At 34.2% G+C, this 27,047-nt stretch overlaps 2 protein-coding genes across 4 annotated transcripts in view; both read right to left on the bottom strand.

The window, feature by feature from the left end:
- The window catches only part of LOC146397537 (uncharacterized), a 462,781-nt gene that overhangs the window by 73,755 nt on the left and 361,979 nt on the right, over nt 1–27,047 (bottom strand). The window lies entirely within an intron of this gene.
- LOC100623616 (arylacetamide deacetylase) lies at nt 488–25,902 on the bottom strand. Of its 3 annotated transcripts, none has more exons than XM_021069630.2 (5): nt 25,719–25,902; nt 15,187–15,409; nt 12,866–12,935; nt 11,379–11,550; nt 488–4,256 (listed from the first exon to the last, which is right to left on the bottom strand). In XM_021069630.2, the coding sequence occupies exons 1-5, from the start codon at nt 25,854–25,856 to the stop codon at nt 3,660–3,662; spliced, it is 1,200 nt and encodes a 399-aa protein (XP_020925289.1). In that variant the 5' UTR covers nt 25,857–25,902; the 3' UTR covers nt 488–3,659. The 3 variants fall into 3 exon arrangements, with proteins under 3 accessions (XP_020925289.1, XP_020925290.1, XP_084846184.1); XM_021069631.2 differs by lacking the exon at nt 25,719–25,902 and adding an exon at nt 21,925–23,277; XM_084990058.1 differs by lacking the exon at nt 488–4,256 and adding an exon at nt 4,291–10,488.

Raw genomic sequence — 27,047 nt, 5'->3', positions numbered from 1 at the left:
AAAGGGGCTTCAGCATCAGATCTTTAAGACATTTCCTTTGCTTCTGAAAGGGTTCTGGCACTCAGGTTCTAGTCATTTCCCATTCCTTTGGTTTGGTGTGAGGGAAGAACTTCGGTGAAGTAAAAAATTTCTCTTCTATACATGCCTTGATGAATGACCAGTAGTCCTGTTTTATTTTTTGTTTTGTTTGTTTTAGTATAATGACTTTTATTTTTTTTCCATTATATCTGGTCCTGTTTTGTGGTCTTTGAGATACAACTCACTATCTTGTTAGAAACAGGATATAGAACCAGTTTGGGCTCTGGTTCTGTGGTTACAACCTAAATAAGCATCTATAAACAAATGAATGGATCAAAAAATGTGAAAAAATATACATATTTAAACTTTACAAAAGGAGATCCTCTTATTTGCAAGAACATTGCTGAACCTGGAGGGCATTAAGCTGCGTAAAACAAGTCAGACAGAAAAAGACAGATACTGCATGGTATCATTTACATGTAGAATCTGTTTATTTATTTATTTATTAAAGTGAAACTGAGAACAGAAAAGTGGCTCCCAGGAGCTGGAGTGGGTGGAAGAAATAGGGAGAAGTTGGTCAAAGGGTAAAAACATTCATAGTAATATAAGATGAATAACATTTGAAGATTTAACATGTAACAAGATGACTACAGCTGACGACACTCTTATATAACTGAATTTTGCTAAGCGTTAAATGTTCTCATCAAAAAAAGGATTGGGTTTGGGCAAAGAAGATATGGGATTTTTGCCACTCTTCTATAGTGCTGCTCTTCTCCACCCAAGATTATACTTAAGGGAAGCTCCTTCAGGATTCTCCCCAACTTTATGTTTGTGTGTGTGTATACCTTTCTCTTCAAAATATAATTTTGACAGGTTGTCTTTCTGGTAACTTTCACTGCTTGAGAAGGAAGCCCTCGTAAATTCTATTTAACCAATCCATGTTTTATGTACAGAATCACAAAAAGAAACAGAGGATTCCAAATGTGAAGAGAGAATACTAGGATCAGTACACTTTGGGTAGAATTCTATCATGTTTCAGTCTTGCATTCATCACTTTGAGGCCAGTTCAATTCCAGTGTAATCAAAGTTTTGCCATGTGCTAGAGATCAAGAAGCTGATGTTCTAAGTAAAATCAAGGTACAGAATGCTAATAAGCAAACCCTCTTCTGTTCAATTATAACCTATCTAATGAAGATATTTATTATCTAAAATATAAGTACACTATGATTACAATATTAAAATGAGATATTGAAACTTACATAATTATTAGCTCTATGACCAAAGGGCAAGTTCTTAAATTATTCTTGATGCAATTAATTTCATTTATAACATCTTATAGATGTTGCTCATGATAATCCACAGGAAGAGGTTGTGGAAAGGACAAAATCAGAGACAGGGAATGTCTTACAAAGATTAGGATGTGGGATTGAAGGGTAATTAGGAGTGATGACTGATGTGGAGAGGGGTAAAGACCTACTAGTAATAACCAAACCTGATGGCTTAGGATTCAGGAAGCCACCCAACAAGGTAGGGAAACCTATAATTATTTATCCTATTTTACTTTACAAAAACCAAAAGTAGGGGTCTGGATGGACTTTATACTAGAAAGTTAATCTAAGGTAAACAACAGAGAATTTTATTGTTGCTGTTGCTTTGTTAGCTATTGCTCCCTCCCTCTACTATATATTCAGGCTAGAATTCTAGGAAAACATCATAGAGTTAATATCAGTTTGTTGCATCATTATTATTTGTACAATTTTTCAAAAGTACTTTCTGTCATATCTCATGTCCACATTTAAATGTATCCTTCTATTCCAAATTACAACCATGTCCTCCAGGTAGTTAACATACATTATTTTGATTTATGGGTAGGTGGTTTGAAGGAGGTAAAAGAGTGAGAGATGCAAGTAAAAAAGAAAAATGAAAAGCCCTCTCCAACTGAGTATACAATTATTAAAACACACAAGTATCCTAATGATGTTCCATGGGGAACCATAGGTATGATTCATTTATACATTCAACCCATGTAATATATGACCACAAACATTCCTATTTATTTTCCACAAGTAATTTTAATCATTTATTCCTATAGAATTTGTGACCCAACTGCTAGCTGCTTCTTTATTTCTCACTTATGGTTTTATTTGAAAAGATACTAATTTTGTTTAGGATGATATACCCAGGTTAAAAAAATATGACTCCTTAAGGAAACTTGATAGTTAAGGGTATCCACGTGAAACACAGTTCTGTAAAATGAGACAAAAAATGAGGCATGTACTGGATGGGACTTCTAGTAATGCTATCATTTTTCTTGATTAAAAAGATAGATGAAAAATTGTGATTCTCCCATTCCCCCAACGCACAACTCTTTCTGATAGCTGAGCAGAAAAATAAAGAAACCTTGATTTCTGATGGCTGTGGGGAGACTCCCTGGGGGGAACAGTAGCCCTGAGCTAATTTCCTCAATGTTTCTCCAAAATTATCTCCAAATATTACATAAAATATGGTTATTACAGTTTATTCTCCATGGCCTATGTTACGGACTGAAAATTTATGTCCCCCTAAATTTTGTATGTTGAAACTCTGCCTTCTAATGTGATGGTATTATATGGTAACTAGGAGTAGATGAGGTAATAAGAATGTAGCTCTCATGAATGAGATTAGCCCTTAATAAGAGTCATGAGAGAGCTTACTCCCTTCCCTCTTCTCTGCCATGTGAGGATATAATGAGAAGTTGGCAGTGTGCAGTGCAAAAGAGGGCTCTCACTAGAATTTGACCATGTGGACACCATAAACTCCAGAACTGTAAGAAATAAATTTCTATTGTTTATAAGCCACCAACTCTATGGTATTTGGTTATAGCAACCCAAACTAAGACAGTCCAAGAACACAGAAATTTAATTGTACTTTTCCCGCTACTGAGTCCACATGGACAAAAGAACTTTCAGAGATTCAAATTTTTCAATTTGGTTTTGTGACTTCTTCCATGTCCTGAGCTTCACTCACCACTGCTACATGTAGAGCTACCATCTCCCACATAAACGGCCCTAATCTGTCACAAGAATGGAGTCTTATGAGATGACTGCCATTAATTTTGGTATCCCAGCACAAGAATAGATTTGCATTAAGAAGTGAATTTTGCAGTGATAAACAAGTGACATTATACTGAGTGAAGTGCTCTGAAAAAAAGCTGGCATATAATTTATATTAGTGCCTATAAGGTAGCATTTCAAGGCTTTAAAGCCATGCCAGCTGCAGCTCTGGCTGTTTGCAAGCCAGATGTATTCACTTAAAACTTTCTTCTCAACAGTAATACTATTAGCCAGTAAAAGAAAAGAAAAGGAAAAAAAAAAAAAAACCAAAAAAAAAAAAACTAGGGCTATAAATTAGAGCTATAAGAAATGAGCAACAGCAGCAAGAAAAAAAAATAGAAAATAGGTATTCTCTAAGGTAAAGAAGTTAGAACAACACTTAGAATAAGGAATAAAGAAGAATGTTGAGTTTCAAACAAAATACAATGGCTATGAGGAACTTAGGTCACAGATGAGAAACATACATTCAAACACAACCCTTTGATTCTCACTAATTTGTTTCCTATTCTGAAGCTCATATACTTTTATGAACCACTGCTGAGATTTTTACTATAAGTTTTGACTTAGCCAACTCACATGTTGATTTTCTAGTCTATATCTGATTTTAAATCCTTGAATGGAAACTGCTCCATGGAATCCGTCCTCAATGTGGTCATGGGTAACCCTAACCCCAGCTTTCTGAAGTCGGGTGACATACATGATTCCATCATCTCTTAAGACATCATACTGACAGGTGAGGACATAGGTCAGGGGCAATTTATGTAACTTGCTGTCATCAGCCAGCAAGGGGGCTGCCCTCACGTCTAGGAACCCTGGATATTTTTTAGCCAGCTCAGAACTCCCATAAGTTGGACTGTTATAAAAATGCCCTTTCTTAAACTTCTCAGGGAGCAAAGAACTCCAATTAACAAATTTGAATAGATGGCTTGATTCCACTGGTACATGTTGATTGAAGAACATGGCATTTTCAAGTGATCTGTCTGTAGTAAAGTATTCACTCCAGAACCTGACCATGAGTGATTTGGACAGAACTGGAAAATGTGAATTTTCCCGATATGATGGTAAATCCACATCAAGAATCTGAAGGGCAGGATAAATTAAAGACTGGGTCTTGAGTTTAATCTTGACATCTGGGTCATCTATGAGCTGAAAATAATTTAAAGTTAAGTTGCTAAAATAATTTTTATTGAAAAATATATTTTTATTCAAAAGCAATAGGCTGATGATAAATTCACAATCTCAAAAAGATAATCAAAAACAACAAAAATATATTTCAAAGAATGTTCCAATTTTTAATTATATCCAAGAATAGATGCATATATTTAAATACTGTGAATATAAAGTTATTTGTACTACTTACTTATGGGTGGGGAAAGAGATCATCCAATTTGTGATTAAAAAGCAAAAGATCTACTCTTACAAGCAAAAATGGCAATAAGAGGAAACTGATTTTTTAATGTAAAAAATTTATGGACATATATTATTATACCAACAGGCATTTACATATAAGGAAAATATCATGTCACCAGGAATTCTAATTTTGCTCTGACACTAAACAAATGAATCCTTGGTAAAAGCTTAATCCATTTTAATGTTTATGTGTTTTAAATATTCAGTTACTCTAGTGCATAAGACAAATTCATGTGTAAATTAATATTAATATATTTTGGATGTACTAAAATTTTCTTATCAGTAGGATGCATGACAAAAAATATCTGGAGAGCAGTAATATTAAGGATCCAGTTTAGGATATTTTTTTTAATGTACTTTTAGTTGGAATGGCCCCATTGTGTCTAGATTAGCTTCTCAAAGTTGTGGTCCTTGGACCACTAGTACCTGCATCATTTGGAGATTTGTTAGAAATGAAAATTCTTAGGATCTATCCCAGACTCACTAAATCAGGTAGAGAGGAATCAGCAATTTGAGTTTTGACAAGTCTTTCAGTTGATTTTGATGCACATAAAAATTTGAGATCTGGTGTAAGTCATAAAAAGTAATTATTGATGCCATATGCTTCTGAGAGTAAAGTATAATAGCTAAACTGATGCCCATTTCTAAAAACCTTATACAATATTGAAAAAAAAGCACATAACTATGACATTTCCTTTGATATAAATATGACAATATTCAATACACACACATAAACACACACAACTGCAAAAGCAAATTTCACCAATGTTCCATCTAGTCTCAGTTAAACAATGTTACTGTGACTTTAAATGCTTTTTCTGCAAGAGATCTGATTTTGCTTCTTAATCTATCAACATGGCAAAATTCAGTTATTTTTATAAACTATACCTTTCCTTGCATTATTAACAACTTGGGCATAAGTCTGGACAAAACATTCATTCAAAAAGATATGTACCCCTATGTTCAGTACATCACTATTCACAATAGCCAAGATAGAAACCTAAATGTCCATAAAGAGATGAATGGATTAAGAAGATCTGGTGAATACATACAATGGAACACTACTGAGCCATAAAAAAGGACAAAATGATGCCATTTGCAGCAACATTGATGCAACTATAGATTCTCATACTAAGTGAAGTAAGTAAGAAAGGGAAACAAATACTATATGGTTTCACATTTATGTGGAATCTAAAATATGTCAAAAATTATCCTATCTATAAAACAGAGATAGATCATGGCCATGGAGAGCAGACTTGTGGTTGCCAGGGGGGGAAGGGGAGGGAGTGGGATGGATGGGGAATTTGGGGTTGTTGGATGCAAACTGTTACATTTGGAATGGATGGGCAATGTGGTCCTACTGTACAGAACAGGGAACTGTGTATGACTGGGTCACTTTGCTGTACAACAGAAATTGAAGAAATATTGTAAATCAAGTACATACTTTAATTAAAAAAAGAACTTGGACAGGGTGTATGTTTGATATATATTTTGTCCTAATATTTTATTCATGATAGTAATATTTTAGTTTCCTGAGTGTGATTAGATCATTGTTTTCCTTTGTGAAACTGTCCTTGCCAGATTGGTCACACAGATCAAGCTTCTCTGAAAATAACCGGAAAGTGTATACTTTTATCCTCTTCTCTGGCATATTTTTCATTTATCTGGAATTATTTCTTCTTTAATGCTTGATATAAATTACCTGTGAGGTTTCTTACTGGGACTATTTTTTTTACTATTGATTTAATTTATTTAATAGTTATAAAATGGCTCAGATTTTTATTTCTTGTTGTGCTTGTTTTGCAAGTTACATTTTTCTTGGAATTTGTCAATTTAAACATTATTAAATGTTTTAATTTCATTTTTTTTCAAAATATCTTTCATGAATTAGAATGTACATTCTTAACTAATCAAAGGCTAATTCTTGTTCATGTTGAAGGGTCTGCAGTATTGTCCTGTTTTCAATCCTGAAAATAATTATTTGTACCTAATTTCTGTTTGTTCGCATTTGTCTTACCAGAGATTTAAAAGTTTTATTAGTACTTTAAAAACATTAATCTTTTGATTTTTGTTCACATCTACTGTAAACTTGTTTTGAATACCTTAATTCCTATTATAATAATCTTCATTCTCTTTCTTTGATTTCTTGAGTCAAATGCTTATTTCAGGCTTTTTTCATTTTCTAACATAAGCTTTTGAGGAAAAACAACTTCCTACAAAGATCATCCTAATTGGGAAAAACATATAAAAGACATATTATTTTAAATAATGACCAATTGATCCTTAATACTTTTTCTTTTTTGGGGCCACACCTATGTCATATGGAAGTTCCCCAGGCTAGGGGAGGAATTGGAGCTGTGGCTGCTGGCTGTCGCAGAGGTTGTAGCAATGGCAACACAGGATCCTTATCCACCGAGCAAAGCCAGGTATCAAAACTGCATTCTCACAGATACTATGTTGGGTTCTTAATTTGTTGAGCCACAGTTGGGAACCCCTTTAATTAACAGCAAAAAAGCCAATCACCCAATGGGAAAATGGGCAAAGGACCTGAATAGACATTTCTCCAAGGAAGATATACAGATGGCCAATAAGCACGTGAAAAAATGCACAACATCCCTGATTATTAGAGAAATGCAAATCAAAACTACCATGAGATACCACCTCACACCAGTCAGAATGGCCATCATTAATAAGTCCACAAATAACAAGTGCTGGAGGGGGTGTGGAGGAAAGGGAACCCTCCTGCACTGCTGGTGGGAATGTAAGCTGGTACAACCACTATGGAGAACAGTATGGAGGTACCTTAGGAAACTATACACAGAATGACCATATGACCCAGCAGTCCCACTCTTGGGCATGTATCTGGACAAAACTTTCCTTAAAAAAGACACATGCACCCACATGTTCATTGCAGCTCTATTCACAATAGCCAAGAGCTGGAAACAACCCAAATGTCCATCGACAGACGATTGGACTAGGAAGATGTGGTATACATACACAATGGAATGCCACTCAGCCATAAAAAAGAATGACATAATGCCATTTGCAGCAACATGGATGGAACTAGAGACTCTCATACTGAGTGAAATAAGTCAGAAAGAGAAAGACAAATACCATATGATATCACCCATATCTGGTATCTAATATACAGCACAAATGAACCTTTCCACAGAGAAGAAAATCATGGACTTGGAGAAGACACTTGTGCCTGCCTGGGGGGCAGGGAGTGGGAGGAATTGGGAGCTTGGAGTCAACAGATGGCAAACTATTGCTCATGGAATGGATTTACAATGAGAGCCTGCTGTGTAGCACTGAGAACTATGTCTAGATACTTACAACAGAGCACGACAATGGGAAAAAAAATTATGTATACATGTATGTGTAACTGGGTCCCCATGCTTTACAGTGGGAAAAAAAAAAAGAGTTCTTGGGGGAAATAACAATGAAAAGTAAATGAAAAAAATACGTTATTTTAAAAATTTCCATACAAAGAAGGGTACTTTGTTATTTATCCTTTCCTCATTGCTTTCCTATATTATTGCACTGTGGTAAAAGTCTAAAAGTTGTATGAACTAAATTCTGTGATTTTTTTTTTTTGAGTCTTGTTTTATGGCCCAGTACTTGGTCAATTTTTAAAAGTGATTATGTGTACCTGTGCTTGTTTCTGTGTACTTTGTAGGTCCATTGAGATAAATGTATTGATTATTATTCCAGTTCTTTATAGCATTATTATTTTTGCTGGCTCTTCTCTTAATTACTGTAAGAGGTATTTTTAATTAATTTCTCAATGTGGTTGTAAGCTTGTGTATTCCCCTGTAGTTTTGTTAATAATTTTTTCATGTTTACAGCCATGTTATTAACTCTATACAGATTTACAATTGTTATGTCTAATCTTGGTGATTTAAACTTTTTCTGTAATGATATGGTCTTCTTTACCTAAAAATTCTTTCTGATGTTATTTCAGGGTACACCTTTTCCATTTATTTACTTTTATATTTTCTGTATACTTATGTTTTTAATCTGACAGTTTTGGTCCTATAACCAGATAATTTTTAGACCACTAATATTTATCTACTAAAATAACTCGTTTCAATCTACCATCTTATTTTGTGCATTTTTTTTTCTCTATTTTTCCTTCTTTCAGGTCAGCCAACCTTTTGGACAAATTTTTCCTTGTGATTGTTTATAAGTTATACACTGTTTTCATTCTTTAAATGATTGTTCTAGGATGACAATGTGTATTCTGAACTTCTCCAAGACTAATGAACTTATCAAAGGCCAATTCTTAATCTTTATTTCTTCTTAGACAATAAAAAGAGCTTATAAAACAAAATCTATCTTGCCCTCTTTCCTCACATTTTATTTTTGTATATCTTATTATCTTAAATTACCCAAGTTTATTAAGATTTATCCACATCTTACCACATTCTTGCTCTTTTCTGCTTTCTTCATTTTCATTTTGTCTGAAACACTTTAAAGTATCTTTTAGTGTGTTCTGTTAAAAGCAAGCTCTCTTGATTTTTTTATTTGAATATGTCTATACTTTGCCCTTATTCTTAATATTTTTGTGGGGTACAGAATTAGATTGACAGTTGTCTTGTGTTGCACTTTGATAATATCATTCCACTGACTTAAAATTTACATTCTTGCTATTGAGAAGTAAGTTGTATGACTTGTACTTCAGTGAAGGTACTCTTTTTTTCTCTGTCTTAAATTTTCCTTATTTTTGTATCATTGTTAGTTATCTATAATTATTTTATTGTGGGTGAGAAGTTATTTTTATTTTACTTTATTTTCTTTTCTTTGGTTGCAGTTTTATTTGAATCAATATGACCTGCCTTTCAGCTTATAAATTGTCTCTTCAGGTGTGTAAAATCACATGAGCAATTCCAGACAGTTTTGATTTTGATAATTTTATTTTCTAGTTTTAGAATTTTTGTTTTTCAAAACCACTTTTCTGTTGAAATTTTCAGTCTTAATTATAAATTAATTGAAAAAGTAGGGGAGTTATTTTATATTTGTGGTTGATAACTACAGTATCTACATTTGTGGAATGTCTTTCCATTGGCTATTGATTTTTCGCTTTCCTTCATGACTTCCTGTTTACTTGTTTTCCTGGATATGTTTTATCCAGAGCCAGATACTGAATTTCCAAAAATAGTTGCAGCAAGAATTTAAAGTCTATGATAATACTATATTTCTTCAGGGAGAATTTGTATATATTGCCAAGCCACTCCAATATCAACCACTCACACCACCTTAATTTAAGTTCAAGGCCTGAGATTTCCTGTGACTATCTAGGCGATGTGAATTGAAGCAAAGCTCTAAATACACATAAGATCTATTTTATATCAGGTCCCCCTGACACTGACAGCGTATCATTTCAGGGCCTCAAAGTGAGGAGTGGTTTATGAGTATCCCTGTATTTGGAGGGCCCTAGAATTTGACTTCAATGCTATACCCCGAAAGACTTCCAAAAGCCCATCCTGGTTGAATATGCCTTTAATTGGCATATGCCTATAGGGCAAAGAGGACATTGAATGCCAGCTTATTTGTGTGTGTGTGTGTGTGTGTGTGTTTTAATCTTAAAAAAAAAAATTGGCTGAAAATTTATCTTATTAGTTTCTCGATGCTTTCCAGAATATTATGATATATTACACTATATTACATTATACTATACTATATAATATATTATCTGGGTTTTCTGGTTATCTGGTTTCTTAATAATTACGGGTCAGAATTGGTTCACCTAATAGAAGCCTAAACCACATAAGAGGAAGGGCTCATTATACAACACAGTAAAAAGAATTGATGCTTGAAGAGATTAGGTGGTCTGCCCAATGTCATAGCTGACACTGCTTTTACAAAATTCTGTCTCTTGAAGTGTTCTTTGTATTGCATTGATGCCTTTCAGAACAGCAATGTAGGGCTCAATTTCTGAGAAGTATCAGGTTTATATTCTCCTGTACTTTTAGAACAAACCAGAGAATTTATATGTTTCTTTTGGCTAGAAATCATAAGGTTATCCTAAAGGTACCAATAGCCAAAATTTATATACTCTAAGTTTCCTATAAAACGAATAATAAAATAAATAAAATTAACAGCAAAGTTTGTTTTGTCACATAATAAATTTACATGCAATATTTATTATTAGAGTTAGTTATTAAATTGCAGACATTCATTTGAAAATCTATAAGGAATTTTTTTCCTATAGGACATTGTTTCTAAGCCATCAGTGCCCTGTGAACTTCCTAGGTCAGATACTTGGTGTCAAAAACACTTTTACTTACAAACTATCAGACTTATAATAATGTAACACTTTAAACTGATAGTTAATAGGCATCTGGTTTTAGTTAAATGCCACAGAAATAGTGTGATAAGTGATATCTGAAAATCATAATTCCTCGTGTAAATAAATATTATCTATGAACCTGCTAATATTTTTCTCTATAGGCAATTAGGTTTTCCTGATAAAAACAATTTTCATGCAAGTTTTAGCATACTCTGCTGAAGAATACTGGAATCATCTGATTCTCTATGGCTATGATGATTGATATCACTGGTTAATTTCACAATCCAACCCCTAATATAACAAAGCAGTATGGTACTTAGCCGACCTATTATTTTTGTTTAAACTGATGATCTAGAGAGGATTTTATCATTTTATTTTTAAAAATATGACAGGAAGTAAGGGTAAAACCACTAGATATATAATGTTCTCTAACACTGATCTCTATGTATCTTTAATTTCATATATTAATACAATAACATAATTGCATTGATATTTCTATGCTTGAAATAACTATATTTAACTATAGAATATTTTTTTAAAAAACAAAACAAATCAGACCATCATACCTGTTGAGTCACTGCTGCAGCTAAATTCCCTCCAGCACTGTCTCCCAAAATACCAATTCTTTCAGGATCTACACCATATTTGTCAAGAACATCTTGGCGTAAGAACCACTTCAGTGCATTATATACATCTTCAAATTGATTTGGAAAATGATGTTTAGGTGCTAGTCTGTAGCTGTGGGCAAAGTAACAATGTTCTGTAAGTCAGCTATTTTTGTTTTAAAAATGTGTGTGGGAATTCCCATTGTGGCTCAGCAGGTTATGAACCCAACTAGTATCCATGAAGATGCAGGTTCAATCCCTGGCCCTGTGCAATGGGTCAAGGATCCAGCATTGCCATGAGCTGCAGTTTAAGTTGCAGATATGGTTTGGATCTGGTATTGCTGTGGCTGTGGCATAGGCCAGCAGCTGCAGCTCCCATTCAACCCCTAGCCTTGAAACTTCCACATGCCATAGATGCAGGCCTAAAAAGCAAGCAAACAAACAAACAAAAATGTGGTGATAAATTTGTATTCATTATACTTTATTAGTAGCCAATAGCAAATAAATCTTAGGAATTATTCTATTCCAACTTAATGATCAAGTTGACATGCAGTCACTACTGTTTTATCATTTTCTATTCTTTCTAAATTTATTGTTTATTATTGATTAATGACCTAGAATGCTTTTTGAGAATGGCTTTTTGCCTATATTCCCATATGTTATTTGGTGACTATTTTTACTTATTTATTTTATTTATTTATTTTTTGTATTTTCTAGGGCTGCACCCACGGTATATGGAGGTTCCCAGGCCAGGGGTCTAATTGGAGCTACAGCTGCCGGCCAACGCCACAGCCACAGCAATGCGGGATCCAAGTCATGTCTTCAACCTACACCACAGCTCATGGCAACACCAGATCCTTAACCCACTGAGCAAGGGCAGGGACCGAAGCTGCAACCTCATGGTTCCTAATCGGATTCGTTTCCACTGAGCCACGATGGGAACTCCTGGTGACTATTTTTAATGAAGGATTAGACATGAAATAAACTATGCTAAAAGATTTCATCATCTAGTCCTCAAAACAACCCAATGATATAGAAAATATATGACTCTCAGTTTACATATTAGAAAAAGGAGCTAAAATGATATTTACCGGGCATAGTCATTTAATTAATTCTAGGGCCAGGCCTTGAACCTCATTCTCTGATTCTGAAGCCCTCCTTCTTCACTCTGCAAATTAAGAATAGGCTAAAAGTCCAGTGGAGGTCATTTGTCCATGAGATATAATAGTTTCATTTTATTCTAACAATTTGACTTCCTGTTTTAGATCCCTGTTTGACATAACTATACAACTCTTTTCTGGTCATGCTCAAGCTCACTTTCTCTATTCTCACCTTCTCAATTTCATTTGAAAGACTTCCAAAAGAATCAAGGAATGACCAAGATGTCTCTGAGCATCTTACTAGATAAGGCACCTGGCTAAAACCCAAACACATTCCAGTTCTCTTACTTGGTTGAAATGACAATGGCATCAAGTCTTTCAGCAGTCTGTCTTGACAAAAAGTCAGTATCAAACCAAGCTGAAATAAAAGACAATAAAATTACAGACTGACAGATGAACTGGAGGGTTTTTCCTTCAGCAGAAAGCCTACTACTAACATTGTTCTTCATTGAAATGTTCTCAGAAAAACATTTCTAAAGTTTCATCACAGCAACAGAACATATATTCTTCTGCTCAGTGATCCTTTTACATGCTCATTGTCCTTCCCCACATTTTCACAATGGATAATTTTAACCAGCTTCATTATCTTCAAAATACCTGCTCCCTTTATTTAGCAGGGGTTATGTATTGACAAACCCCAGGAAGTCACAGTCTACTGGAAACAGGAACAGGGAGGGGCAGGCATACCAAAAGCAATATTACAAAATATTACTTTCTTTTTTTTTTTTTAATTTTCAGGGCCACACCTGCAGCATATGGAAGGTCCCAGGCTAGCGGTTGAATGGGAGCTGCAGCAGCTGGCCTACACCACAGCCACAGCAATGCCAGATCCAGGCTGTGTCTGCGACCTATACCACAGCTCACGGCAATGCCAGATTCTCAACTCACTGAGTGGGGCCAGGGATCTAACCCATGTCCTCATGGACACTAAACAGGTTTGCTACCACTGAGCCACAATGGGAATTTCAAAATATTACTTTTTTAAATGGAGGGGTACAGAAAGTGCTGCATGGAAATAGTATTAGACTTCATCAAAACCACCAGGTGAAGATAAAGAAGTGTAAAGAAGAAGCAGGGAAAGCTGAGACCTGATTAATGTATTCATATTTTCTAAAAGCAGACAAGAAAGTATATGTTTTCCATTTTTTGTTGTTTTTTTTTTTTGCCATGCATATGAAATGGGGATAAGTTACACATGTTTGCTATTAGGCTTGGGGAGATTCTCCCTTTTGCATGTAAGAAATTTTAAGAAAATAAAATAGAACTTGCCAGAAACAATAGGAAGAAATCATAAAGTGCTAAAGGGAAAGTACCAGCAGTATGACACTGTCAGAAAGGTTACATCACATAGGCCACGAAAAGCGGAATACATATTATCTTGTGATTTTTCAAAGTTCAGTGTTGAATATTCTTAAAATGTCAAATACACTTTAAGTTTTAAACTTTTATTTAACATTTACTATGAAAAGTCATGCTTATATTCTGGACTAAAACACATCTTTTTATCTTTTTCTTTAAAATAGAAAGCTCAGTCAAACACTATTTTGTTTCAGGGCTTATTCTTACTAAGTTCCCTTACCTTGTAAGCATACTTCTATTTCTTCAGGTATACTCTGAATGCAAAAATTTTTCAAGAAGTGCTTTGGGCAGTGGGGACTCATGAAAACTAATGAAGCATGTCATAGTCAGATTTTGTCTTAGAAATATTGCTTTAATGCCAGCTAATGACTTTCCCACCTGAATTTATAGAAAATGATAGGCAGGAGAAATTGCTCCAATTTACATCAATACCTCTTTTCTTCCTATCACAGAGAAAGTTATGTTCCTCCTCATGTATGCTGTCATACCTCTCTGCACTGAGAGTCCAGTTTCCTCCTAGAATTCTCTAGGTCAGGCAAACATCATCCCTTCCTTCCACTCCCACCACTCCCTATTAGTCTAACATACCTCTATTAACTTCCACCTTTATCTTCAGCTTATAAACATGTTCATAGACCTTCTATATATAAATACAAAATATATAATGTAAAATACATATTTATATGTAAATAAAATTTTATAAAAGTAAAATTATATGTAATAAAATGTTATATATTAAACATATATAGAAAACACATAAATAACTGAAATGGATGTGTTTTCGTAAAATAAAAATAAAATATCCTTACTCAATTCTGTGCTTCTTTTCCATCTAACACTTTCTTATTTCCTTCATATTTTTATTTCCTTCATCTAAGCTTACTGAAAGACTGGAGTCACCATCTCCATTTCCTCACTTCTCATTTACTATTCAACTCACTTCATTTTGCTTTTCATTACAACATTCCATCATTTCCACAATTAACAAGTTTAATAATAAATCTATAAATTCAGGAAATACTTTTCCTTCTTACCTGTTACTTGCTATAGCTTTTGGTATTAATTATTCACTTTGGAAAAGAGATTTAAAATAATTCCTTTAAACAGCATGGGTCCAAAGAGATAAATTTCAGAGAGCTGAAATGTTCTCTGTAATAATGTTTAACAGATATGCCTTCCTGAAACGTCAGAGTCAATATCTTAATAAAATGTATGTTAGGTGATTAAAATTTTCAACACAGGATACATACCAGCACTCCCCAAACACCAACCTCCACCATGAATATAAAATAAGCCCCTTCTTAATGTCTGTGACTTTCGTTTTGGTACATATGTACGGACAGGAACACTGTTGAAAGTTGTCTCCATCACGATGACATTTTCATCAGATGTGGGTGGGACTTCTTGAAAGGTCATTAAGAAATTTACAGTGTTTATGAAATGACTGATTCCCAATAGTTCAACAAACAGAGCCTAAAGGGAGAGAGAAGGGAAAAGAAAAACAAAACAAAACAAAACCCGGATTACAAATATCAAATGCCAATGTTGTTTATGAACATAGAAATATGTGTTTGTGCTTCTAAAGGTCCTCTGTCACACTGTCAAGAGTGAATTTTAATGGGTTCAGAAACCTTATTATAATAGTTGCCTCAAGTAAGAATAAGATATTTAAAGATTTACTGAGGTATAACAACTTGGCAGATTTTATGCTTTCTACTTTGAGTAAAAAGATAAGCAAGTTAAATTCTCCAAATAAGCTTATGGTCAAGTGGAAGAAATGGATACACAGACAATTATGAAACAACATGACATGTACAGAGAACTTTGACAGAAGTCAATAGGGAGATAAACTAGTTGCCTGGACATAGGACCCAGGGAGGGGTTTTCAAATAATAGGTGAACTCTAATATGAGTATTGAAAGGGGAGTAGAGTTTGGCCAAACAAATAAAAGAGTAACTCTCACTCGAGGCCAAAGGAACAAACACAGGGAAACTCCTATTAAAATCAGAGAAATGCAGGCAGTAAAACTATGAAGTAGGAAAGCTAGTAAGACTATTTTAACAAAGCATGATTGACAGAACGTAGTCTAGAGGAAATTCTCAGAAAGGAGAACTTTTAAGACGTTCTGGAATTAGGTAACTGACTTGCTTACATTTAAAGATAATAATGGCCTCGCTGCCAGTATCAAATGTGACATATTAATGCATGAAATGTAGTAGCAAAATGGTTATTGAATTTAACACCTGTAATAGTCCCTATAAGGGAGAGGTTTGAGAGAACAAGTAGATGCTACAATGAAATATTACGGTGAAAATACTTAGTTCAAGCACTGACTGTACCTGAAAGACTATTAAAAGAATAATTACATCCCTGGGGCTTTAGTTTTTCAGCTCAAATCATGGCAACTAAAGCAGATGCTCTGTATACCATTTTTTTTTTTTTTAAAGAAATCGCTTATTGCTTACATCTCTGTAAGTAGAACTAATGCTTATTCTTGCAGATCGAGGAATTAAAATGCAAGGTGAAGTCACAGTCCTGACAAATATCTTAGTTGAAAATTAAAGCCCAGACTTACTTTCATATCTAAGTGACATTCTGAGTACTGAGTTAGAAACATGTGTATGGATTCTGAACATCCTCAACTCCCAATCTGTTAAGTATTCCCTAACAGAAACAAAAGCAACCAACTTCAGCAGTGGATACATTTGAGGAAAATTAGATGCTGAATTTCCCTGGTACTGTAGAGGAAGATATCCAAAGGCCTATACAAATAAAAATATTGGATCCAATATATTATTTTAACTCATAACGTATCACCACACTATGTATTTCAGCAAAGTTCAGAGGATACTCTCTATACCAATATATTGAGAAATATCTTAGTGAGTGGAGCTCTAGATGATGTAAAAATACCCACGATGGTAATCATCTGCTATCCAGAAGTGACAGGGGAAAACTCTGACATAGACAAAGAACTTAGAGTTTCAACAGAGATAATGAGATTCCAAAGTGTTGTAGGCTAAGCAGCAGAGATTAAATATCAAATACAAGGTGGAGTTACCATTGTGGCACAGCAGAAACGAATCTGACTAGTGTCCAGGAGGATGTGGGTTCCATCCCTGGCCTTGCTCAGTGGGTCGAGGATCTGGTGTTGCCATGAGCTGTGGTGTAGGCCAGCAGCTACAGCTCCAATATGACCCCTAGCCTGGGAACTTCCATATGCCGTGGATGCAGCCCTAAAAAACAACAGATAGATAGATATAGATAGAAAGATAGACAGAGATAGAGATATATTGCTGTACATGTATATCTATATATATATAGATATACAGATATCAAATACGATGCTTATGTAGTTATAGAAATGAGCAACAGTGTTGAAAATCTGAGTCCTCTAGCAGCAACTAAGTGATGTCCAAAAGACTGAAATGGTAGGACAACTGACTGAAGTCAGGCTTAATCTGTATTGTTATGGCTTTTCATCCAACATTCAGAGCTAAGCCTCTTCACAGACTCAGACCCTTTGAATTAAGGAAAAGTCGGTATCCTCACTGGAGGTGCATGAGACATGATTACAAGTATGTACCATAAGTCAGCCTCCAAGCTTTTCACCGGAGAACCAAAAGCTTTGGCTTAGATGACTTAATTGGAGAAAGAGGAATACCCAAACTTTGGAAACAGAATACTAAGTACTGGTTCTGAAGTAATATTAATTTCTGTGGATTCCAAAGCAGCCATGGCCATCAAAGAGAGTAGGGGTTTAAGGATATCAACTATAAAGTGGGGTTTTAGACTGATTCCATCTTAAAATGGGTCGAGGGGGTCTGAAAATCTATGCTCTGTTTATTTCTTCAGTTTCTCTCAATGGATACTTGAAACAAATATAGTTGGCAACTGACAGTATCCTTATATTAGCTGCTTATTCCATTAGTTGAGAGATTATTATGGAAGTCAGGACCATGTAGAAACAGTAGAACAAAAAGCAAGAGTATATCCCAGGGAATCAGAAAGAGCCATGCCACAACCAAAGATTTGAAAACTTAACAGGTGATGAGTTCTGCTCTGAGATATTTCTGTGCTTTTATTTTCCTTCTTTTACCCCAGTTGCAGTTACTAAGTCTCTTCTTTCTTCCTTTATGCATAGCGCCTGTCTATGTAACCTTCAAAGGACTCCAAATTCACCAAAATAAAATGGCATCAAAGAAACAGTCATTAAAATAAGCACACCTTTACCTTTTAGCAATTATAAAACTTATCATTTTACCCTTTTGTTGTTGTTTAGTTCAAAAGTTTCCTATTTTTTAAAGACTCCCAACTGAATGTTCATTTTCTCTTACAAAAACTGTACTTCCTGCAGCCTTCCTGACTTTTAAAGGAAAAGATACAGGAGTTCCTGTTGTGGCTCAGCTGTAACAAACCTGACTAGTATCCATGAGGACACAGGTTTGATCCCTGGCCTCCTCACTCAGTGGGTTAAAGATCCGGCATTGCCCAGAGCTGCTGTGTAGGTCACAGATGTGGCTCAGATCCTGCATTTCTGTGGCGTAGGCCAGCAGCTGCAGCAACCATTCAACTCCTAGCCTGGGAACCTCCATGTGCTGCAGGTGCTGCCCTAAAAAGACAAAAAATGAAAAAATAAAATAAAGGAAAAGATACACTGAAATTACTTCTAGCCTGCTTATTGGATTGACAAGATTATTGAGGAGCATCCCCTTTAAGAGCCCTATTTCCTCTGGAATCTTTGCAGGAAGAAAGCAAAGAGTCAGGCAGTGATGAAGGGACTCAGGCCAACCTCAGGGAAGTCCCTGAAGTCAAATCTCTTCAATGTACATGAGTTATGATATGACCTCACAATATGAACTGAATCTTTCCTGTGTTCAAAACATACTGCTAAAAAGTGTAATTAATGCTCGACGCCTGTGATATAATACCCAACCTGCAAGATGTCTGTGACATAATTTCCAACCTTCATGGACTATTGCTAAAAGCAGACACTTACATAAATAAGCTCTAATAAAAGGCAGAATAAAGAAAGACCTTGGGTGGTTACTCAAGATAAGAAGAGAGGGATCAATTCTGACAAACATGAAGAAAATTTCTGATGGGTACTCTATTTTATTTCAATCTGTTAGATCTGAAAAATTACGGTTGTTCAAAATTTTTAGATTTAGCCAGAAAGGCAAGAAAACTTGATCAAAGGTCTGAAGGAAAGAAATTTCAAAGGGTTTACAAAAACCTTTTTATTTGGAAGCTAATGAACTTCCTTGGCCTATATGGTTGAAACTATAGTGGGAAGCTCTGTTGAGACTGAACAGTGGGGAGTTTTTTCAGAACACAGTGTCTATTTTCCTTTGTACAAGTATTAACAAGCAATTTAAGGTATTCTAACTAGCCAACGACAAAATAAATGATATATATATTTATATGTATCATTAAATAAAATGATCAAAGAAATTACCTCTCTGCCTTAATTTGTGATGGGGTTATGTCCTGATCAATCGATCCATTGTAAACTGAAAATGTCTTAAGTCAAAAATACATTTAAATACACCTAACCTACCAAACATCATAGTTTAGCCTGGCCTATCTTAAATGTGCTCAGAGAATACTTACATTAGCCTACAGTGGAGAAAAAACCATCTAACACAACATTTACTTTATAATAAAGTATTGAATTTGTGTATTTTACTGAATACTGTAATGAAAGTGGAAAACACAATGGTTGTAGGGGCACAGAATAGTGTAAATGTATAGGTTGTTTACTTGTGATCAAGGGGACTGAGAGCTATAGCTCCCTGCCACCTGCCAGCATCTGAGAGAGTATCTACTACATATCTCTAGCCTGGGAAAACATCAAAATTCAAAATGCAAAGTACAGTTTCTACTGAATGTGTATCACCACTGTAAAGTCAAAAAATCATAAGTCAAGCCAACATAAATCGTGGACTGACTGTATTAAAGCATAATTTTTTTAAAACTGTGAGCACTGTGAAACATAATCTGAGAATTAAACTGACTATATTCCATTGATAATTTTTAATTCCATTTCTAGTTATTATGCTCTATATTTTAGTCTAATGTTTCAGACTATTTGATCCAAAATTGACAGTATTATCACATGTACATATACTGTACTCAGGATTGTAACTAGATTTTCCTGAAACTAAGAAGTTAGTTATAGTCAAAAGAAATGGTAAAAGATGCATATAAGCAACAAATAGATTGATGATACATAGGTACGCAGATGACTAGACAGAAAGATACACACAGTATTAAATATAGTCATTTATGCTGTCTATATTTATGTTGAGTTATATATACTTATTTATATCCATATCTAAACCATGTCAAAATCTGTATTCATATGCATATCAATATCCATGTCTATGTTTATGTTGACAAAAATTCAATTAACAAGTTAAGAAGAAAAAGGGGGAATTTTACTTGAAGCAAACTGAGGGTTATAACCCAGGAGACAGACTCTCAGAAAGCTCTGAGTAATGTCCCACTTGCTATAAGTCAAACGCACCATCATAGCACATTTTTGAGACAAGAGGTCGTATATCAAAATGACATACTGATATTTTACGTAAAGGTTCACCTAGGATACACAGTCCAAGCCAGGGCATACAAAGTGGGCAGTAAGTCACCATGACCCCCACAGAGTTGGGAAAGAATACTATTCATTTAAGAAGTTACTTTACTAGTATCAGAAGAAAGGGAAAAAATTTGATCTTTACAGTCTAGCAGGCACTCCCACCTTTGAGGAGGTCTAGTTAATGTATAATCAAAGTGATACTGTGCATTAGTGAGGGAGGAAAGGGGCCCAACATAGAAAGAACTTCACCATTTAATTTTTTTGTCCTGCCTTAAAATATAAATTTTATTTCATCATTGATCTCTATAATACTTTACACATTTTTCCACAAAGTTTACTTGGACATTATTTTTAATATTTTTTTAAGTTTTGTTAAGGTTCAGCTGAGAATTTTTCCATTCAATTTCATCTGGCTGTAAAATCACAAACATCTAGTAATAATACTGGCAGATGCATGGAGATAAATATAAATATATTTATAATCTTTGCCAGATTTTATGCTATTTATGTACCCATTCAATTCTTATTAAAATATGGTATACATTAATATATTCCCAGATTTTCAATTGAGTATACTGAAATAGGAGAAGTTATAAGACCTGTTCATGCCTAGACAATAAGTGCTAGATTTGGACTCAAGCTTGGGTCTGACCCTGGAGCCAGGTGTCACTCCTAACTAGACAATATGTTGCCCCTCAGTGGCCATAATTATGAAAAGCCCATTGAAGAGAGAGGGTGACACCCTTATGTTCATTGCAGCACTATTCACAATAGCCAAGACATGGAAACAACCTAAATATCCATTGACAGATGAACGGATTAATAAGATGTGGTACATATACACAGTGAAATACTATTCAGCCACAAAAAAGAAAAATAATGTCATTTGCAGCAATATGGATGCAATTAGAGATTCTCATAGTAAGTGTAGTCAGAAAGAGAATTGGAGTTACTTGGGATAGACAATTATGGAAGATAATATAAGAAAGGGAATGTATATATATATATATATATATATATATATATATATGTATGACTGGGTAATTTTGTTGTACAGCTGAAATCAGCATAACATTGTAAATCAACTATACTTTAACTAAAAAATACAATTAAAAAAAGGAAAGAGTGTGACAGTGGATACAGTAGTCAAGGGTCCCTCTGTATTCACAGAACTTTCATGGGTATGAGAAACTGAACAAAAGTCTAACTCTGAGGGCACCTTGAGGCCTGCTTGAGTCCAGAAGAATGGTGGTATTTCCCAGGTCTAACTCACTTCCCAGCCTACTCAAGCTATATCTGGTTCAAGAAACAAAAAAATTCCCCTCCTTACTGGAGCCCAGCAGCTGATCCAAAAAGCCTTCAGGTGTTAAAATCACAAAAAGCACAAACCTTCAAGAAATGACTGACGTCTTCTCACAACTGCAGCCAAAGGAGCAGAACTTCATGCAGGTGAAAGTGAAACACAAATGCTTGGTCAGTGCCTGACAAGCTTGGGAGACTAATTATTCTAGCTATAAAGATACTACAGGTCTTCTCCACATTCTGGATACCCTTCCACACACAGACAGCTCCACACATGCTGTCCTTGCCTCCAACACTGTGGTATCCCCTACCTGCACCTCTCTGCAATGACAGAGGAGTAGAGACCCCTACCTGCAGCAGACCATCTTCCATCCTCTTTATTTCTACAGTGTTATATGTAGAAATAATTTCAGTCAGGTCATAAGCATTTATTTATTTAACAAACAAATTTAAAATTTCTACAACCTATGATATATGTGTCCACATTTTTCCCAAGAAAGTAATTTATGCTAATTTAGTTGACCGTCTGGCTTTAATCAAAGTTAAATACAAAAAATACAAAGCTCTCTTTCAAAAGATAAACAACTGGACTCAAATATTTTATCTGTAAAGAATAAGATAATTTAGTTTCAAATAAATATTTTTAAATGATAGGAAATGGTATACGTTATACAAGTTAAAGACGTGTATTTTTATGAAAACAATAATTATAATACATTGTGTAAGAAAGTACTAGGTATGAAAAATTTTAAAGTGACTGTAATTTCACAAGCTTTTAGAGTTTATTAGGAAGTGTAATAAATAAATAACAAAAAGAATAAGAAGTCACCAGTGAACTACAAATATTAACCAATATCCCTGTAGTCGGAATTGAACAAAAGGGTTTTACGGTTTCTTTGACCTCCTCTTTGGTGAAATATGATTAATTACAGCAGTAGCTCATGGAAATATCTTCTCAGATCATCTTATACCCCTTATACTGACACTATACCCTAAAAGAAATTTTTGATGTAAATTAAAAATATCAAATGTTAAACAAGGAAAATTCTAACCAATGTAGGAATGTATATCCCTCAGTATAAGGACAGAATTGGTTTTTTGTATCTTAATCAGTCATAAAAGGATCTATCACCTAAAAAAAAAGAATAATAAAATTGAATTTCTGTTAAGAAACTGTTCATGCCATTGGCTGCACCCAAGTTAAAGTTTTGCATATAAAGTGTGGTTATTGAACAATTTGGAAACTCAAATGATTACCATGTTTCAAAATGTTCATTCTTTAGAGGCAAACTAGTGTATTTTTGACGAGGCCATAGCAGCAAAACAAAATAAAAAGGGCTGGAAGAATCAATGGCAAATTCAGAAAAAGGATAAGAGAAGATGATAAAACTAATATATACATTTAAATAGCCTCAAACCTAGAAAGCTTAAAATTGTCCCAATGCAACTAAAGAAAACCTTGCAATCTGGTGTAAGGGTGAAAAATGCTTCCACAAATGCTAATAATCCCATATCTTGGACAGGTATGATAGTGTTATTTGACTGCAGTGTTATTTCTTACCAAGACTGGATGAAACCTCAGAGTCCTTGAAGAGTCTCAGATTACTTTACTGGGTAATGCTGAGTAGATTATCAGAGTTAGCATTTTAGTTAACTACATTTGATATTCTTATACTAGGAGATAGCGCTGCATCACAGATTAGTTGACAGATGATTGCATTCAATGTCTTTGATTTATCTTCATCACTGGATTATTAAACATTTGAATTACCATTATTTAGCTTATGTTCAAATTGACTGGTAAAGCACAAAGCAGGACCAGATGGCATTAAAATCAAGCAAGAAGTTGTGTTTTTTTTAGATCTCCTATATCTTATTTTTTTTTCTATTTTTTAATTTTTTTAATTTCCCAAATACATTATTTTTTTTTCTACAGTAGAAACAAGTTGTTTGTTTTTTTGTGGGTGGGGGTTAGGGAAAAAGGGGAGGAGGAGGATTAGAAACAATCCAGCTGCTTCTTCAACAAGTGATGGATTCATAGAGGTTTTGAAAATATGCTATATTATATTATAATCTGATGTCCTTCTATAGCAAATTAAATTTTTTCCCTAAAAAAAAAAGGGTGAAGGCTTTCTGGTAAATCTACATTTTTCTTCTGTTGTAAACCACTCAAAACAAGGACAAAAAACAAGAAATAAATAATCACAAAGATACCAGTTAGTTCTGGGCCCAGTAATCAAGCCTTGTTATGTTACAGTCCTACTCATGGGAGTCTTTGATCATGGCGAGTTTCTTTTATTCTTGGAGTATATATCTGTTGTCTTTTTCTATAAATTTATATTTATGTATATATAAATTTATATAAATATATGCATAGCAATAGGATTCCCTGAACAAAAATAATTTAAGAAAAAAAAATATCAACCCCACCTCTATTCCCAAGTACATTCTTACAACAGTTTGTCAAAAAAAGCCATCTCATCCAAATAGAAATAATACAAAAGGTGCATGCATAACTTTCATGCAAGGTACTATGGACAATAAAAAAAATAGTAATAGCTTCCAACACATGAAGAAAACAAACTAGAAAAAAGTTGGTACAAAGTGGGTGAAACGAATTACACAACATTGCAGAATGAATAACATAAGGAGAAACAGCACAGAACAGAAATACAAATATTCAAGACATAGGCAGATATTTGGAGGTAGTCAAGGGGTGATTAAAAATGGTACCGGTAGAAATCAGAAAAGGAATAAGAAAAAAAGACCAAATAATTTTGGAAATAAATACCAAATTAAAAGAAACTCAAGGTATTATACATGACAGAAATGAGAAAAAAACAAGTAAAAAATATAAAAATGTAAAAAAAGATTTAATAGTACAAAAGAGAAAATGACGTTTGAGAAGACAAACAAGGACTACATGTGGATATAAATGTGGATACCTATATATACTCATAATTAATCCAAAAATAAATAAAAACATTAACAAAATAAATACTTAAAAGGTATAATTCAAGAATAACTTTTAAAAAATGACTTGAAGATATATTCCACTGAAAATTACCCAAATCCAACAACATACGTACAAATAAAATTACTAAAAATGATCAAACCATTTAGAAGAAAATAAAAATAAGAAACACATTGCATTTATTTAGAGCTACACTGGATGTCAGAAGAGTATTAAAATACCAAAAGAAAAGAAAGAAAATAAGCCAAGGGTTCAATATCTAGACTGTCTTCAGATCGTTTTTGTTTTGCTTTTGCTTCTGAAAGGCAATTTGCTACAGAGTTAAAGGAGCTAATGCATGGCTTCAATGTCAAGTAATCACCCTCATTAGAAATGAACCACAGGTCTTGGAGGGCCAGCCACTCAGTGGCCCTGTTTTTCACCTGCTCACCCTAGTACAAGTGGAAGTCATGAGAGTCTAGTTTCTCTTGGCTTTTTACCAGTTGACTTGTTTACAAATATTTCAGTAAGAATGCATCTGTACATCTGAATACAAGATTATTGCATAGAATTCTGTAACTAATCATAGTGATGCTCAATCTTACTGTTTCTCAAGTTCATACTTTAAAATACTTCATTCTGGAAGCAATTATGCCATGAAACTCACAATAAGTCTTATTTGTTTTTCTCAGTCAGCACATTTCCTCTTTTAATATTTAAAATTGAAACTAACTGACTACTTCCTCCCCCTTCATTCTGTTATGGCTCTTAAGGAGTAGTTATAATATTTTTTAAAAGTTTTAAAGCAAGCAGCAAACTTTAGAAGCAAAATATCCAAAAGAGCAAAAATTTTAAATATAATAATAAAGGTAATTCTTTTCTCCTGATTAAACTGTCAAGTATTCATTCAATAAAAGTCTATACTTACCAAATCTGTTATAGCGTTTATATATGTGGCCAACAACACTAGTTTCCAGGGCTCCTCAATATTATCCGGGAGAGGTGTATAAAAATAATATGCCCCAAGGACCCCCACAATCAGAAACAACATAGTCTTTCTTCCCATGATGTTTCCCTTTTGTACCTGCTACTTGGCAACACATCGAGTAGACTTTTAAAACATTCAGATGCTGCATTTTTATACCATTTGGCCTCATCAAAAAGTATTATCTAACTTCTTGGACACAACTTTCATTGCTCAATTTGTCATTTTGCAGGCTATCCACAAATCATTAACTCAGTAAAAGTACAAAGAACTCTCTGAAACACATAGTTTATATTATCTCCAGGTTCTATCAAATACAACAGTATGGTGCTAGGCAGTCAGTAAACAACCATTTATTATTGCACAATTGCTAGATGCAGAATAATTTACTAAGAAAAGGCCACAGGAAAATACCAGAAACTCAGTGTATGCTTCAAACAACAAATCTCAGAGCTGAGGAGAACAAATACTTTCAACGTATTGAGAGCTTTTATGAAATAAGATGGACTTTATTATTCTTACTGTCATATGTATTTTACTCTACTATCTTGCTACAAATTACACTTATTAGTGAAAAATACTATATAAAATTATCCAACAATCATGGACATAACTAACAGCTTTTGAATATTTACTCTGTACCCCAGGCAAGGTACTAAAACAATTAAATGTTAATCCTCAAAAGTAAATTATTGTCATAAGAGGGAGAGAGAAACTAAGAGGAAAGTTCAAAAAGTTGTACAGACTCATTCTCTAGTGTGGACTGAAGCCAGAACAGTCTTCCATGAGTGCACATTAATACCTCACTTGTCCTAGTCTTTAATTAGCCTCAGATTACAGATAAACAATTACGTAGGTCATACAAAGCCAAGTAGCAAATGTCAGAAACGTTACTCTACCCTGAATATCCATGTGCCTCTATGATTTTTACATCCCTTCTCTTGCCGTTAAGTGATGTTATGGGACTAGTGCTAGCCAAAGAGACCTAAAAAATGGACTTCTAGACAGAAGTAGTTATGATTCATAAGACCTGGAAACTATCTTTTAAAACAGAGGCATCACAAATTATGGGTAGTTTGGATTGCTAAGTGACCCAAGGGTTCAGTTCCTCAAACTCCATAAGAATTTTCATAAAAAGCAAATAAATTTCAGGTAAAGCTTAAAGTACTGTATGACTGTATTAATTCTCATATCATCATATCAACCCTGGAATGTAAGAACTAATATTATGAGAGACTATCTTTCTTTCCTGAAGTCACATCATTTATCACT

Source organism: Sus scrofa, chromosome 13, assembly GCF_054392235.1.
Source record: "Sus scrofa isolate SSC_HxYL_T2T_F1_AM1 chromosome 13, Sscrofa_HxYL_maternal_Yorkshire_Landrace_v2.0, whole genome shotgun sequence".
NCBI classification, from domain to species: Eukaryota; Metazoa; Chordata; class Mammalia; order Artiodactyla; family Suidae; genus Sus; species Sus scrofa.
This window is presented reverse-complemented; position numbering and strand designations above follow the sequence as displayed.